Genomic DNA, 13,850 nt, shown 5'->3' on the forward strand with positions numbered 1-13,850 from the left:
AAACAATGCAAACATGTGCACTTGGGCACCCTGAAGTCAGAGTGTCCACGTATAATGATCTTATACCGCTAGGCTAAGATTAAATAACGTAAATACAGTGGGTTCTTTCTTTAGTAAACAAATACAAAATGGATTCACTTAGCGGATTTGCTCATAAAACTGGATTTAATGTAATTTTCTTTAAAACAAACTACTGCTATTTCATGTGGATATTATATTATGTGGCAGCCATGACCATCTCTGCTTCTTTCTTAGATTTATTTATTGTGTGTGTGTTAGAAGGATGAAAATGTCAGAGGACAAAGTTGTAGGAAGTGACTCTCCCTTTCCACCATGTGGGTACAGGGTCAACTTCAGGTTGTCAGGTTTGGTGGCAAATGCCATTGCTGATTGAGCCATCTTGACTGTCCTATCTTTTGTTGTGGACTATTGCTTTAACTGTGTAAAGATTTGTCTATGCTGCAGAATATTACTTCAACTACGTAAAGGTGTGCGCCTTTTGTTTATGCTACATTTGGTTAACTATGTAAAGATGTGTTATTGTTTCACCTTGTCTGCCTAAGGCACCTAATAGGTCTAATAAAAAAAAAAACTAAATGGCCAATAGCTAGGCATAGAGGGATAGGTGGGGCTGGTGGACAGACAGAATAAGTCTGATGAGGAATCTAGGCTTGGGATAGAGCGAGGAAGAAAGAAAGAGAGAAGCCTGGGTCCCGCAAGTTAGACACAAAGGAAGCAGAAAAATATGACAGACAGAAAGAAAGAAAGAAAGAAAGAAAGGTAAAAACTCCCTAGGCAAAATGCAGATGAAGAGAAACAGGTTAAATTAAGTGATAAGGGCTAGTGAGACAAGCATAAGATACAGCCAAGCATTCATAACTAGTAACAAAACATCTCTGTGTGATGATTTGGGGGCCGGTGGTTCAAGAAAGGCAATTTTAAAAATTCTAATGAAAACTTGGAAAGAATAGGAATCTCTAGTCTAGCATCTTCCCATGTTACCATTTAGACAAGATGCTCAAGAGTAACTTGAAACGAACAGGGCCTGAAACGGATCTTTGGGGTTTTTTCAAAAAAATAGGCAGTTCTGTACATGACGAAAAGAAAACACAGGTCAGCAGTCTTTCCCAAAGGAGAAAAGAAACAGAAACTTAGTACTGAGGAAACACGGATGAAAGTAAAAGCAAAGAAAATCTAAGAAAGGGAAACACTTAAATAAGGGGCGGGGGAGTGCAGAAGATAAATCATCGCGCAAAACTACAGGAGGAGAAAAATTATATTTTTTTCCAATGATTTGTTCGTGGTCTGTGTGTGTGATTATGGGGACCTCAGAGAACAACTTGCAGGACCCAGTTCTCTCCTTCCACCATGTGGGTTCTGTTCTTCACACATCTTTACTTGCAGAGCAATCTTACTGGTTCGGCAGAGATAACTGTTGAGAAATTGTGAGAGGAATTTAACTTTCTTACCATCATTTCTATAGAAGGGGTACTATCAGAATTATGATTGAGTCTTAGAAAAAGAGGTTCCCGTCTATTCTCCCTCTGGCGCCAACTCAGTCGTCAGTCAGCTAATGACTTTCATTTGAAGAGAAACACAAAATGGGCTTTGATGACTTTCACGGAGTGCTGATTGTGAGAGACTGTAAGGACATGTAGATAGGAAATCAAACCAACCCGTGACACAACCCTGCATCAACAGCCTAGTCTTAGCTTATCTTCCTAACAGTTATCCTGATCTGGAACATGGGATATTTTAAAATTATTATTATTATCTATCCATTCTCCTTTGGTATATGGGTGCAATAGGGATAGGAACTTCATGTTACTAACAACTTTTAGAAAAAAGATGGACATATACTTGGTGACGGTTTTGAGGTGAGAAATGAATGATATAATATTTCAATACCAACATTTAATCATCTACTTGGACCCTCTATTCACCAGGGTCTTTAGCATGATCAGAATGACACCATTTCCCCATATCCGGCCAGCAGTCCCTTTCTGACTGACTACTCAGAAGATGGGGGGAAATGCTGGGGCCTAGACTGATTTTTGGTTTAATGGTCAATTTCTGCTGTACCATATTGAATAAAATACACAGGCGGCTGGGGAACTGGATAAATCATTCTGGTAATTGCTCAAAAAGATGCCTTTTGCAGATTCGAGAACTAAAATGAATTCTAACTAGATACGAAGTCAAGCCCCAAAATGAAATAATGAAATATTAGCATTTTATGAAGAAACAGAAGGGCAAGAGCCTGCAAGGCCATGCCCCTAATCACTTGGGCAACTTTACTTGTATATCTGACATGAGACCTGCCCCGGTGGTCAACTGACAACTCCTGTTCAGGGCAGAAACCATCACATGGTACCAGTAAACGTTTTACAGGCTGCAGTGTACCATCCTTTAGGGCAGACTTGGTTATGTTCTATTAACTAGCGAATCACATGAGGGCATGGTAGAAAGTACTGCTGTGGTTATCATGAATTGTGTCATGAGGCTCATGAAAATGCTGCAGCTCCCTTACTATTTTTAAATAATCCCCAGTCCTCCCCAGCTTCGTCAGATTTCAGTGAATACTCTTCCCTAACAGATTAGTTTTCCCAAACATGTCTTTTGGATAACTTCCTTTCTCCATATAAATCTGGACTAGTGTGTTCTAGTCAAAGTGTTATGGTACCTCCGTATTTGGTCATATGGTACCTCCTTATTTGGTCATATGGTACCTCCATATTTGGTCATATGGTACCTCCATATTTGGTCCGCTTGGTGGACAGCAGCCCACAGACTCACATTGGGGCAGCTTCTGTATTAAGACAAAGCTGCTGGGTATATCTTTCCTTTTTCACTGCGAATGTCTTTTTCCCTCCCTCTCATGACATAGACAAATGTTGATGTTTACTACAAGGCAGTACATTAGTTGCTAATTAAGTTCCTAGACGCTTCAGCCAAAACTTGTTGTATTGAATCCAAGAAAAGAATGGCAGCTATATCAAAAATAAGTTGTCGAGGGTTTTGGTTGTTGTTGTTTTGTTTTATTATAAGAGAGTTGTTTACTAAGGAACACAGGGAACTTACATACTGGAAGATAGGAAGCTGTCGGTCTTGGCTTCCTCCTAAACTGAGTTGGTGGCTAAAGTCAGCCTGCATCTGTCATCAGGCAAGCCCAGGTCAAAGCTGTATAAATATCATACTACCCATCAAAGCAGGAGAAAATAAAGCTGTTTAGATAGAGTTCACATTTTATACTTACGTTCCAGTTCTGGGAGGAACAAATTAGTTCTTGGGACCCCACTGGGTGTGAAGTTTACAGTTCCTAGGGTGCAGAAGCGCCTCCTGGAGTTCCATTCTTCTGGATCCTCCCTTCATCGGTTCCGCTCCTACCCGTCGACCCCCACAAAGGAGAGTAACTCATTTTTTTTTTCCCCATCAGGGTTTAGGCAATTCCTCATCCCGCCCCCCTCCCCCTGCCCTGAGATCTTCCTTGCCCCCTACATGGTAACTGAGAAGTGAGTCCGGTCTTGTAAACAACACACCACGGGGACGAAAAAAAATATGCGCAAATAAATATTACAGAGCATCTCCTGCTTTCTCAACACAAGGGAGAATTCGCTTTCCCTTCCGGTTTCCCACTTTCCCCGTGGTGATCTTGACAAAAGTTCTTGCCTAACCGGCTGCATCTACGGACCGCCTCCTCCTTCACGAAACTAATTCGCTGGCCCGGAAGTTGATTTTGACGTTCGTAAAGTCCGGAGAAGAGAATCGAAACAGAAACCGAACCTGCAACTTCTGTGACCTGTGGGTGGAACACAGCTCTTAAAACTCCCTGCGAGGGCGACCAGAGCGCATCAGTCGCAGAGCGAGAGTGGTCCGGAGTCTACATCCACCTGCTGCAGCGCATTCCTGCCCCCCCTCCCCCCCCCCGCCAGGAACCACCAATCGATCCACTTGAAGCCACCAGTACCTGCAGCTACCAGGCAGCGTTGTCGGGGACCCACGCCCACCTGTGGATCGTCCGCCCTCCCGCCCGCCGAGGAGACTCCTCTCCCTTTCCGTGAGAACCAAGGATGTCGAACGTCTGTTCTGCAGAGGACAGCTTCCGCTATCTCATCTTAATCTTCAGGACCAGGTTGAAAAGGTCCTTTCAGGTGGAGCCGGTGCTGGACTACCTGACCTTTCTGACCGCAGAAACCAAAGAGCAGATTCTGAAGCAGGCCACCACCAGTGGGAACACCAGCGCTGCGGAACTGCTGCTGAGCACCTTGGAGAAGGGGGAGTGGCCGCCGGGCTGGACGCAGATGTTTGTGGAGGCCCTGGAGCACAGTGGCAGCTCCCTAGCCGCCCGCTATGTCAGACCCAATGATCTCCCCTCTCCTTCCTATGAGACCGCCCATGACGAATGTCTCCAGCTACTGAACCTCCTTCAACCTACCTTGGTGGACAAGCTCCTGATTAACGATGTCTTGGATACTTGTGTGGAGATGGAACTGTTGACAGTTGAGGACCGAAATCGGGTAGGTGTCGCTTTAGATGGAGATGGGTTCATGGAAGATTTTGCAAAGCAGGGTTGCTTGTGTGTTTCCCCATAGAGAGTGACCTTTGACTTCTTTGGGCAGACCCGCCCCTTCTTTTATGGTTCATCTTCAAAATAACCCACAGAGGGCCTGCCAATTTAACAGATGAGAAAGACCAAGTAAGTTAAACAATTCACTCTTGGTCTCCCAGGAAGAACAGAAGTGTATCTACCATCATTATGACTCATCATGTCCAGGTGACATTGAGTTTGATGAATTAACCCACATACTTCCTAGAATAGCCTTCAGCAAACTATGGCCCCATTGTTGCATCCAGCCTTCTACCTGTATTTTAAGAACCAACTAAGGAAGCTGGGCGGTGGTGGCGCATGTCCGAGCACTCAGGAGGCAGAGAGGCAGGAGGATCTCTGTGAGCTCTTGTAGGACCAGCCTGGTCTACAAGAGCTAGTTCCAGGACAGGCTCCAAAGCTACAGAGAAACGTTGTCCCAAAGAACCAAAAAACAAACAAACAAACAAAAAAACCAACTAAGATAATTAGCTATCTGCTTTTTCAAGTTTAAGTGTTCATAAGTTTTATTGAAACTCTTTTTCTCATTGCTTATATACTCTTTTATGGCTTTTTTTTTTACAGTTGGGTAGAGGTAATCTGGACTATAAAACTAAAATATGTATTATCAGGTCGCTAATGGTCCTCATCCGTGTCTTAAATAGTATGCACATCTTATTAAGTCTTGGTCCAAATGAAAAATCACATCACATCTCATTTCTCTCTTTTCTTTAATCGAAGTTTCCATATTTTCCAGAATTCAGTCAAGTTCAGAGATAGTCAGCTGACAAACACATGCTACCTACCAGCCTTAGTGTTCCACACCAGTGCAGGGGTAGATTACCTTTTTGGAGTATTACTTGTTAAACAGTGACTTAATATAGTGTTAGTAGTCTGTCCGAGAGTGGAGATGTCCACGTGCTACATAAATGCTGAACTCTCTGCATCCGCCTTGCCCAGTGTTGCACGTCGAAAGCCTTCTTTGGGGGCTGGGGACGTGGCTCAGTGATTAATAGCAAGTGCTGTTCTTGCAGAGGATGGGAATTTAGTTCCCAGTGGCCATGTCAGATGTCTCTAACTTCTGGAGACCCAGGGAATCCCTGGTGCCCATAGTTTCCACCTGAATTACACCCATGTACACGAACTCCACCACTGCTCCCACAGACACATAATTAAAAACAAAATAAAATGTAATTTAAAGTCTTTATTTTGAAAACAGGTGGACAAATAGCCCATTGCTGTAAATCAAAGGCTTTATGTACACTGTGCTACGGTTTTGACATTTTCTTCCTTTCATTGGTTGTATCTCCATTGTAGACTACGGGCGTCTCGCCTATGAGGAGACTTGGCCTTTGGTGACTAATATCAACGGTATTTTGTAGAATCAGCAGCACCAACACCTTCCTAGAGCCAAATACATGTCACATTTAGGTGTCCGGTCTCTCCAACAAGTCACTTCCTTTCGCTGTCGTCGGTCGCATTTGCATCACTTTGTGTATTGAGAACTGACTGGAACGCATTATAGTAGTCCAGCTGGATATGACAAATGTGTACATCACGGTGGCAGAATCTTAATTTGGAAGAAAGTATGCAGCCTCCAAGCCAGCTGGAGATGGGAGATGGCATTTCCAGCCACAGTAGCTGTTAGGAAGTCCAGAAGCAACAGCGTCCAGTCACACCACAGAGCTGTTTGTGTTTGGTGGTACGATGTCCCGAGTGCCAGAGAAGCAGCACTTATCCTTGTTTACTCTAAATACTTCTGCCGATCAGCATCACTTTTGTCTTGCCTGGGTTGAATGGCTGCCAGCCACATTTTATCCAAGTTCTTGATTCTGGCAAGCTCGGAGGCAGCTAGCAGTAATGTAAGGGATTTGACACGGAGAAGAAGGGTAGTAAAAGGACTTGGGTGTACTGGCAGCCGTTAAGCAAAAACAACCCAAACTTTCTCCCAGTTTCACATTTCCAAGGAATCCCTGAGAGAAGGAAGAGCTATCGATTGAGGCGGAGGAGCAGGGGTGGCTCTGGAGGTGTCTGTAATCGTTCCTCGTGCCTTATTGTGCATTGTCAGCTCAAAAAGTAAACTGAAGCCCAATGGGAAGGAAGTGTTACATTTGGAGGAATCTCTTCTGATCCCAGGGTCATCAAATGTCTACCTTACCACACCAAGGTGGGATGGGACGATCATAAGAATTTAAAATGGGAAGGTACAGCATGGAGGTCTGTCTTTGTTTTGCTGGATGTGAGATTTGGTGCCCTGGTCCTAAGTTTACCTGAGAAAATGAATAGCAAAATAATTTCTAACCTCACATCAGTACTAACTGAGAAATATTAAAGGAAAAGCTTCATAAATGATCCATGATTTTGATATGAAAATTTTATTGAGTTTGATCACACACATTTCACTCTTTAATTTAGGGGTAAAATTTCAGGGATTTAGGCAAATTTCTCACATAAAGACCCACTTCTTAATGTCTGTAAATTAAATTGATTTGAAAGAGAAACTTTTGCCTTCTAAATACCTAGACACTAGCCAGTTCTAGTATTTTCATAATTTGATTGGTATTTGAGTTTATTGGCAAAAAAACAAACAACAACAAAAAGTAGAAAGAAAAATAAGAAATAAAAAGAAAAATTGAGTTGAAGATGTACAATAATGAATATGATAAAATGCTGGGAAATAAATGGTTGGTGGGCATTAAATTTCCAAATTGAACTTTGGTAATTTCAAAAAGACATCTAAATTTAATCCTTACTTAATTAATCAGGGCACTGCTTATATGGTGTTTATGTTGTAGGGTTAACCAGAGCTAGCTTAAACTAGCCTTCCTAGTTTAAGGTTCCTGCATTAAAGCTAGGCCCACTAGAGCCATTTTATAGATAATCAAAATAGAATGATCTTTTTTCCCATTTTTTTTTCAGCATATGTAGTAGCAACTTCATCAACACAGATCACAAAAGAGCTCTGAGACAAAAGTGATCACATTTCATATTATAGCATTGTCCATAATGTTATAGGGAGAGACAGGTGCATGATTTAGCGCTGGCTGACTTCACTAAACACCTGTAGTCTTGGAGGTCTTAGGCCCTTCATCTGCATGAAAAACTAAGACCCCATGCTATCCCAGACAGACACTGAGTCTAGTTCTTTCAATATGAGTCAAATGCCCAACTAAGTTTTCCCCTCAAGTATTGTATTATTAGGCAAATTAGCAAGGACAGGATTCTTCGGGGCAAAAAAGTAAAAAGTACAAGTGAAAGAGAAAACTTTTGTACTAAACAGAGTAATTGTCTTGGAAATTCAGTACTTTATGAAAATTGCTGTGTTTTCTCCACTTACGTCTGCTGAAAAGTTTAGAATATTCAAGAAGTGAACTGTGCTATCCACAAATTCATCCACTTTTTATTCCATGAATTAGTTTACATGGCATTCACATACGAACATTTTTTAATTTCACAAGGAAAAATTCCAGTTTGGGGAGGGGATACTTTTATGTCTTGCTACAATTATAAATTGATATGAACCTCCTGGGAATTAAAGTCATTGTTTTTATCTGTTGGGATTTAAATATCACTGCCATATTTTAAGAGAGCAGAGTAAGCAAAACACATACATAGGAACATATGATCACTTCAGCTGATGTGCTTTCCAACACCTAGAAAGGGAATATACTAAAAATTGAGGACATTGGTGAAAGAAAAAAAATAGGTAATAGATGTATTTTCACATTCAAGAATTAAAAGTCCTTGGGGAAAAGTATAGCGTCATGATCCTCAAATGCCCAGGCAATGAATGTAGGAAATCTCAGATTCTGCAGGAAACCTAAACTTGACAGAGTAACAGTTGAAGGAAATTTGGTTACTAGAATACACATAGAATTTAAAAAAGGATGTTGATTGCAATGCTTTAGTCACTGCCCTGAGAAAATTCTGATTGCTTCTGTCAGACATAGTTAAAGCAGCTTAAAGGATGGGGGGGAGGGGGTTAGAAAGATGGGGATGTTGAGTTAAAAATGAGAATCTGAGATCAGTCCTGTGTGCATTTGTAGTGATTACACTTCTGATTACCAGAAAACAATAACAATCTCACAAAGTTCAGAACAGACAAAGATTTTACATTATGAGACTACTCCCAAAGTTAGTAAACACTAGGATTGAGCAAGAAACTCCTTAGAAAATGCTGTGGGGAAGATGGGCTAAAAATGCCTCCAAAGGAATATTCTTACAATATTGAATGTGCAAAAATTTGGAAAATGTTTTCATTGCAGTGATAACTATTGTAAATATTAAATAAGCAGGAAGATAAATCTGTGTCACTAACTACTTAGTTCCAAAGTGGTAACAGTTAAGGAAGAGGCCATGAAATGTTTGGTTCCCCTTTTATAAACCTCATGGGTTAAAAGAAAATAGCAAACCCAAAATATATGGAAAAGAAATGTCTTAATATTCTGCTGGACAGAGACAGGGAGACCTGGTGACTCACTGACCAGCCAGTCTAGCCAAAAATAGCAAGTTCCTAGTTCAGTTACCCCCTCAAATAAAGAAAAGAAGCTAATAAGAAAGACAGCAAAGTTTAGCTTCTGGCCTTCACACATGCATGCACAGAGAAGTACACAAGTGTACACCCATATCCACACCACACAGACACACACAGATATACAGACATACATATAGACATACACACACAGTCAGACACATAGATACACACACAGACATACACATAGACACACACAGAGACATACACATAGACACACAGATGCACACACAGTCAAACACACAGACACACATAGAGATATACACATAACACACAGATACACACAGATACACACAGATGTATACATAGACACACAGGAGTCCTTAACATGAATACAGATTGAAGATAGTTTCTCTTGGCTTTGGTCACAGAAGCTCAAGCAGAGCATTTATCAATCTCTCAATTAATTAGTATTTCCTTTCTATTAAAATTTTTGTTTTGAAGCTTAGTTTGTGGTGAGAACCACAGAGAAAATGTACCATGATATGTGTGTGTAGAGGTCAGAGGACAGTTTGTGAGAAATGTTTCTCCCCTGTTACCATGTAGGGTCTGGGAGTGAAGCAGCACATGAAGCCCTGTAGCAAGTGCCTCTAACCACCACGCAACCCCACCAGCCTGACAAGTGCCTCTAACCACCGAGCAACCCCACCAGCCTGACAAGTGCCTCTAACCACCGAGCAACCCCATAAGTCTAATTTAAAAAAAAAATTCTCTTGACTAAAATATATATATAAAAAAAAATATATATATATATATATAGTGCATATTTAGAGGAGGATTTGGCTCAATGATCTTTTTTTTTCCTGACAGACATTAGAATAGCTGCATGGAATACTGCCGTTTTCTTTACTGATTGAATATAAGCCTTTGTTTATATGTATGCCTACCCCTTGATTTTCCTTCAGAATATTTTCACTTTTCATGGGCTCAAAAGGTATTTCCCCTTCCTTCTCGTCTGTTGGAATAATAGATTTCTGCTGCGGGGAACGCTGGGAACGAGTCGGGCGTGAGGGAACTGCTGAGAAGGATCGTGCACAAGGAGAACTGGTTTTCCACTTTCCTGAAGGTTCTTCGCCAAACTGGGAATGAGGCTCTCTGCCAAGAGCTAACAGGTGCCGGCGGTCCCGAAGACGTTGCAGGTATTCCTAATTCTACCAGGAATTCTGCCTGGAAATACTTTTAACATTAGAAAGACACGGATAGTTTTGAAGGAAAATATATTTTTGATTTATGAATATTATAAAAGGCTTATCCTTGCCAATAAATTTAATTTTCACCTAATATAAATATTTTAAATATTCAATAATAATATTCTAAAATAATACATTTTTACATAATTTACTTATAAACCTAATTTAAACTCCTCATTGATTTTTTTCCTTTCATAGTATATATCCTGTTTCAAAATACCATATGCAGAAAAAAGTACAAGTCCATTATTTAAAAAATTAATTATTACTACTATAATCATTACATGCGTAATTCATTTTTTCTTCTGTATGTTATTCAGTCATTCAGTGAACCTGCAACAGGTACTGTTCTAGGTGATGAGGATGCGGGGTTGCAGGAAACCTGGGCAGTGAGCAGTCCCTCTCCTCTGTCCATTCTAGTAAAATGATTCAACCAGTAACACGATTTTCTGCATGGGCTCTGCAAGGTAGAAAGATGGTACTGAGGAACTGTGGCTAAGTCAGGAAGTAATTTCATAGTTTCTCACCCACAAAGTTCTACTGTTTCTACTAATGTTACAAGCGTGGGTTTAATCCATATCTGTATCTATCTGTAACTGTCTATACTGATTAATCTATGTCATCTCCATCACCTAGAGAAGACAGAAGCAGAAAGCTAGATAGAGTAGAAAAGCTCAGATAGTGCAAATCAGATCATTTTTACCATGAATTCTTAGAAAGCATGAAAGAATTTTGCAAGGCTGGAAATGAGCTACGTGAAAACCAATCCGAAGAGGACAACTTCTTTCAGACGGCTGGGCAAGGTTATTTCCCATCCTACCCTCGTCAAATAAACACTACAGAGTGTCACATGTTTGAGGTGAGCATAGATGAGACTCTGAGGGCTTGAAGCTGTTGGGTTTTTTTGGAATAGTTTAAGAATTTGAGGGACTTACTGAAAGATGAATCCAACTAGGTTCAAAAATCGGATCGGGCTGCCGGCTGCTATCTCAAAACCTAGCTCAAGAACCCCAACCAACAAACCCATTTTGTTCAGCTTCGTTGGCTAAGTGTAGTCCTCCTGCACCGAAAATCTTCTCTTTGCATCAGAGACCATTGCAAGCAGCAACTGGTCGTCAGACATCAGCTGACTGTGGGAGCCCACCCCCAGCGCATGCGTCTGAAACAGGACTCTTGTGCCTAAGGCTCAGGGAACTTTGTTGAAGAGGGAGCATAAAGATTGTAGGAGCTAGCGGACCAGGAAGTCTGCTGTGACACTGTGACTCCTAGAGATGACAGAAAAGCTACACCCATCATACCTAAACAAGACCTGGACGACAATACCAATATTAATGGTAATATGGACAATACCATATTAATGTGGAAGTGGGAGGCCTCATGGCGTCCCTCCCCACGAGAAGACAATGTATGGGAAAAAGCACAACAGGCTTTAAACAGAAGAGGGGACTTCTCTTTGAACCATAGAGGGACTGCACTAAGAAGAGTAGTTTGAAGTAAGAATAAGGGCCGGGCGGTGGTGGCACACGCCTTTAATCCCAGCACTCGGGAGGCAGAGGCAGGCGGATTTCTGTGAGTTCGAGACCAGCCTGGTCTACAAGAGCTAGTTCCAGGACAGGCTCCAAAACCACAGAGAAACCCTGTCTCAAAAAAAGAATGAAGTAAGAATAAGGGAAGAACCTTCCAGAAGAGGATAATGAGCTAGAGAGAGGCTCGGGGAAGAGCGACTTCAGGAAATCCCCTGGCTTCTATAAACTGTCAAGGCTAGCAGGAAGTTCTGCACCGGGTGGTTTAGTCTGTGACAGGCTACGTTGCAAGAAGAACCAGCAGCCAGATATGGTACAGGGAAGGAGCCTGAATTAGGTGCTGGTGGAGGGACCTGCTTTCTTCTGGCGGTGGGATCTGATGTCTTAGAGGTACCAGTGAGTTCAAGGAGCAGGACAGCCATGTCCTAGTTGCTAGCTATAAACACTGTCAAATTTAGCATCATCTAAAGCCACACTAATTTTCTTTAGGAAATTCTCCATGCAAGGCTGGATGAGTTTTCCCCATGCTGTCTTGAGTGGGCCAACCTGAAAAGAGTTTAAGAAGTGTATTTAGGGTTTCAGGCTCTTCTGGTAGAGTCAAGTTTCACAAGGTATAAAAACTCTTGATTTTCTTAATTTCCCTCCTCCGTGTGTCCAGCCTTTGAGCATTGCGACATAACTGCTGTCTGCAAAACACTTGCTAAGGACCCTGGACTGTAGCTACAATGAAAAAAAAATAGATCGCAAAACCCCCAAAATCTCATAATGTAATAAGTCCGTTTATGAGTTTGTGTTGGAGTGCATTCCTAAGCTCCTTCATGCAGCTGGCTATACACATGGCTGCAGCTTGGGTAGCCCTGTGTCCTGGAGGCCAATGACCAGGAAAGGCAAAATGGAAGAGTGGAGAAAATAGAATACTTCATTCAATTAAAAAAAAAATCCCCCAGGAGCCCAGAACACATGGACAGCCTGACATTAAAGCAGATGCACATCGCATGATCCTGGCGACAGAAACAAAATGGCAAATAAGAGCTAAAGAAAGCCGTCCGGTTTGCATTCCTGTTAATTCAGCCTTAAATTCAGCTTTCAATCATCAAGTCAGTGAGTGACTTCCCAAAGACAGTGGTCAGACAGGAAGTCATCTCACTCGCCATGTGATTTGATTGGTATTTCATTAGCCTGCCTTTTTATATAGAATTTGATTGTTACACGAATGCTCAACTGTAGTCATGTTGAAAGTAAAAATATGTTTCCTTGTGTTACTCTGAAGTAGCACGGGCTAGGTCTTTTGAAATGTCAGTGTTTGAAAGTATGTGCAGCGTATGGGAAACAGACCCCGGTTTGATTTTTAAAACACCAGTGTCGTCTGTACACACCGTGCAGAAAACTGGGTTGCCCTACCATTTACGTCTAATGCTTACTATTCACAGAGTTGGAGAGTTCGCCTCCTGAAGATGGGCCCGAAGCAAATGAGTCTGTTCTGAAGGCTCTAGATGAGTCAAGTCTGGAGACAGAGCCCTGGGACACGGAGAATTCTTCACCGGAGGTCTCCTTTGCAGATTCTTCCATGACAGCAGGTACTTGGCACATGCAGGCGCCCTGTGTGTACAAACTAGTCCCTCCAGAAGAATCAGAATCAGGTGCATTTATGGCACCAGGAACTATGACACAGGGAGAATCTGGACACTGTTATTAATGAGAGTTCTTATTAAAATACTATTTTAGAGAAGGTTAAATTAAAACTGTTACTCTTGGGTTTAAATATTTTAAATGGATATAATATTACTATCATGAATAGGAACATATTTTCTTCTAATTTCAATTTCTAAGAAGTGTGTGGTCATTGTAAGATGTTAACTGACTTTGGTGTGTGCTTATCTTTCATGGTTTCCAAATTATTTTCCAATACACCAATGATGAAGATCTACAGGCAGTTAAGGACTGAAGAGAGAGAGACTTAATATTCATTTCTCATGGGTGAGCCCTCAACTGGTTATCCGATACCAAGTACTCAACCCTAA

The 13,850-nt window shown here is 41.5% G+C and overlaps 1 protein-coding gene and 1 long non-coding RNA gene across 2 annotated transcripts in view; one reads left to right on the plus strand and one right to left on the minus strand.

Moving 5' to 3' along the window:
- Positions 1 to 791: 791 nt before the first annotated feature.
- On the minus strand, positions 792 to 3,684 carry LOC130864918 (uncharacterized). Its single transcript, XR_009056014.1, has 3 exons — positions 3,499 to 3,684; positions 3,257 to 3,383; positions 792 to 1,432 (listed from the first exon to the last, which is right to left on the minus strand). It is a non-coding gene; the product is annotated as an uncharacterized LOC130864918 (long non-coding RNA).
- Positions 3,685 to 3,696: 12 nt separating this feature from the next.
- The window catches only part of Ifih1 (interferon induced with helicase C domain 1), a 47,271-nt gene continuing 37,117 nt past the window's right edge, over positions 3,697 to 13,850 (plus strand). Inside the window, exons 1-3 of the mRNA XM_057755775.1 lie at positions 3,697 to 4,517; positions 10,087 to 10,255; positions 13,260 to 13,406. Coding sequence (XP_057611758.1) covers positions 4,071 to 4,517; positions 10,087 to 10,255; positions 13,260 to 13,406 — 763 coding nt within the window. The 5' untranslated portion in view covers positions 3,697 to 4,070. The remainder of the gene's footprint in view (positions 4,518 to 10,086; positions 10,256 to 13,259; positions 13,407 to 13,850) is intronic.

This window comes from Chionomys nivalis, chromosome 22, assembly GCF_950005125.1.
Source record: "Chionomys nivalis chromosome 22, mChiNiv1.1, whole genome shotgun sequence".
In the NCBI taxonomy this organism is placed as follows: Eukaryota; Metazoa; Chordata; class Mammalia; order Rodentia; family Cricetidae; genus Chionomys; species Chionomys nivalis.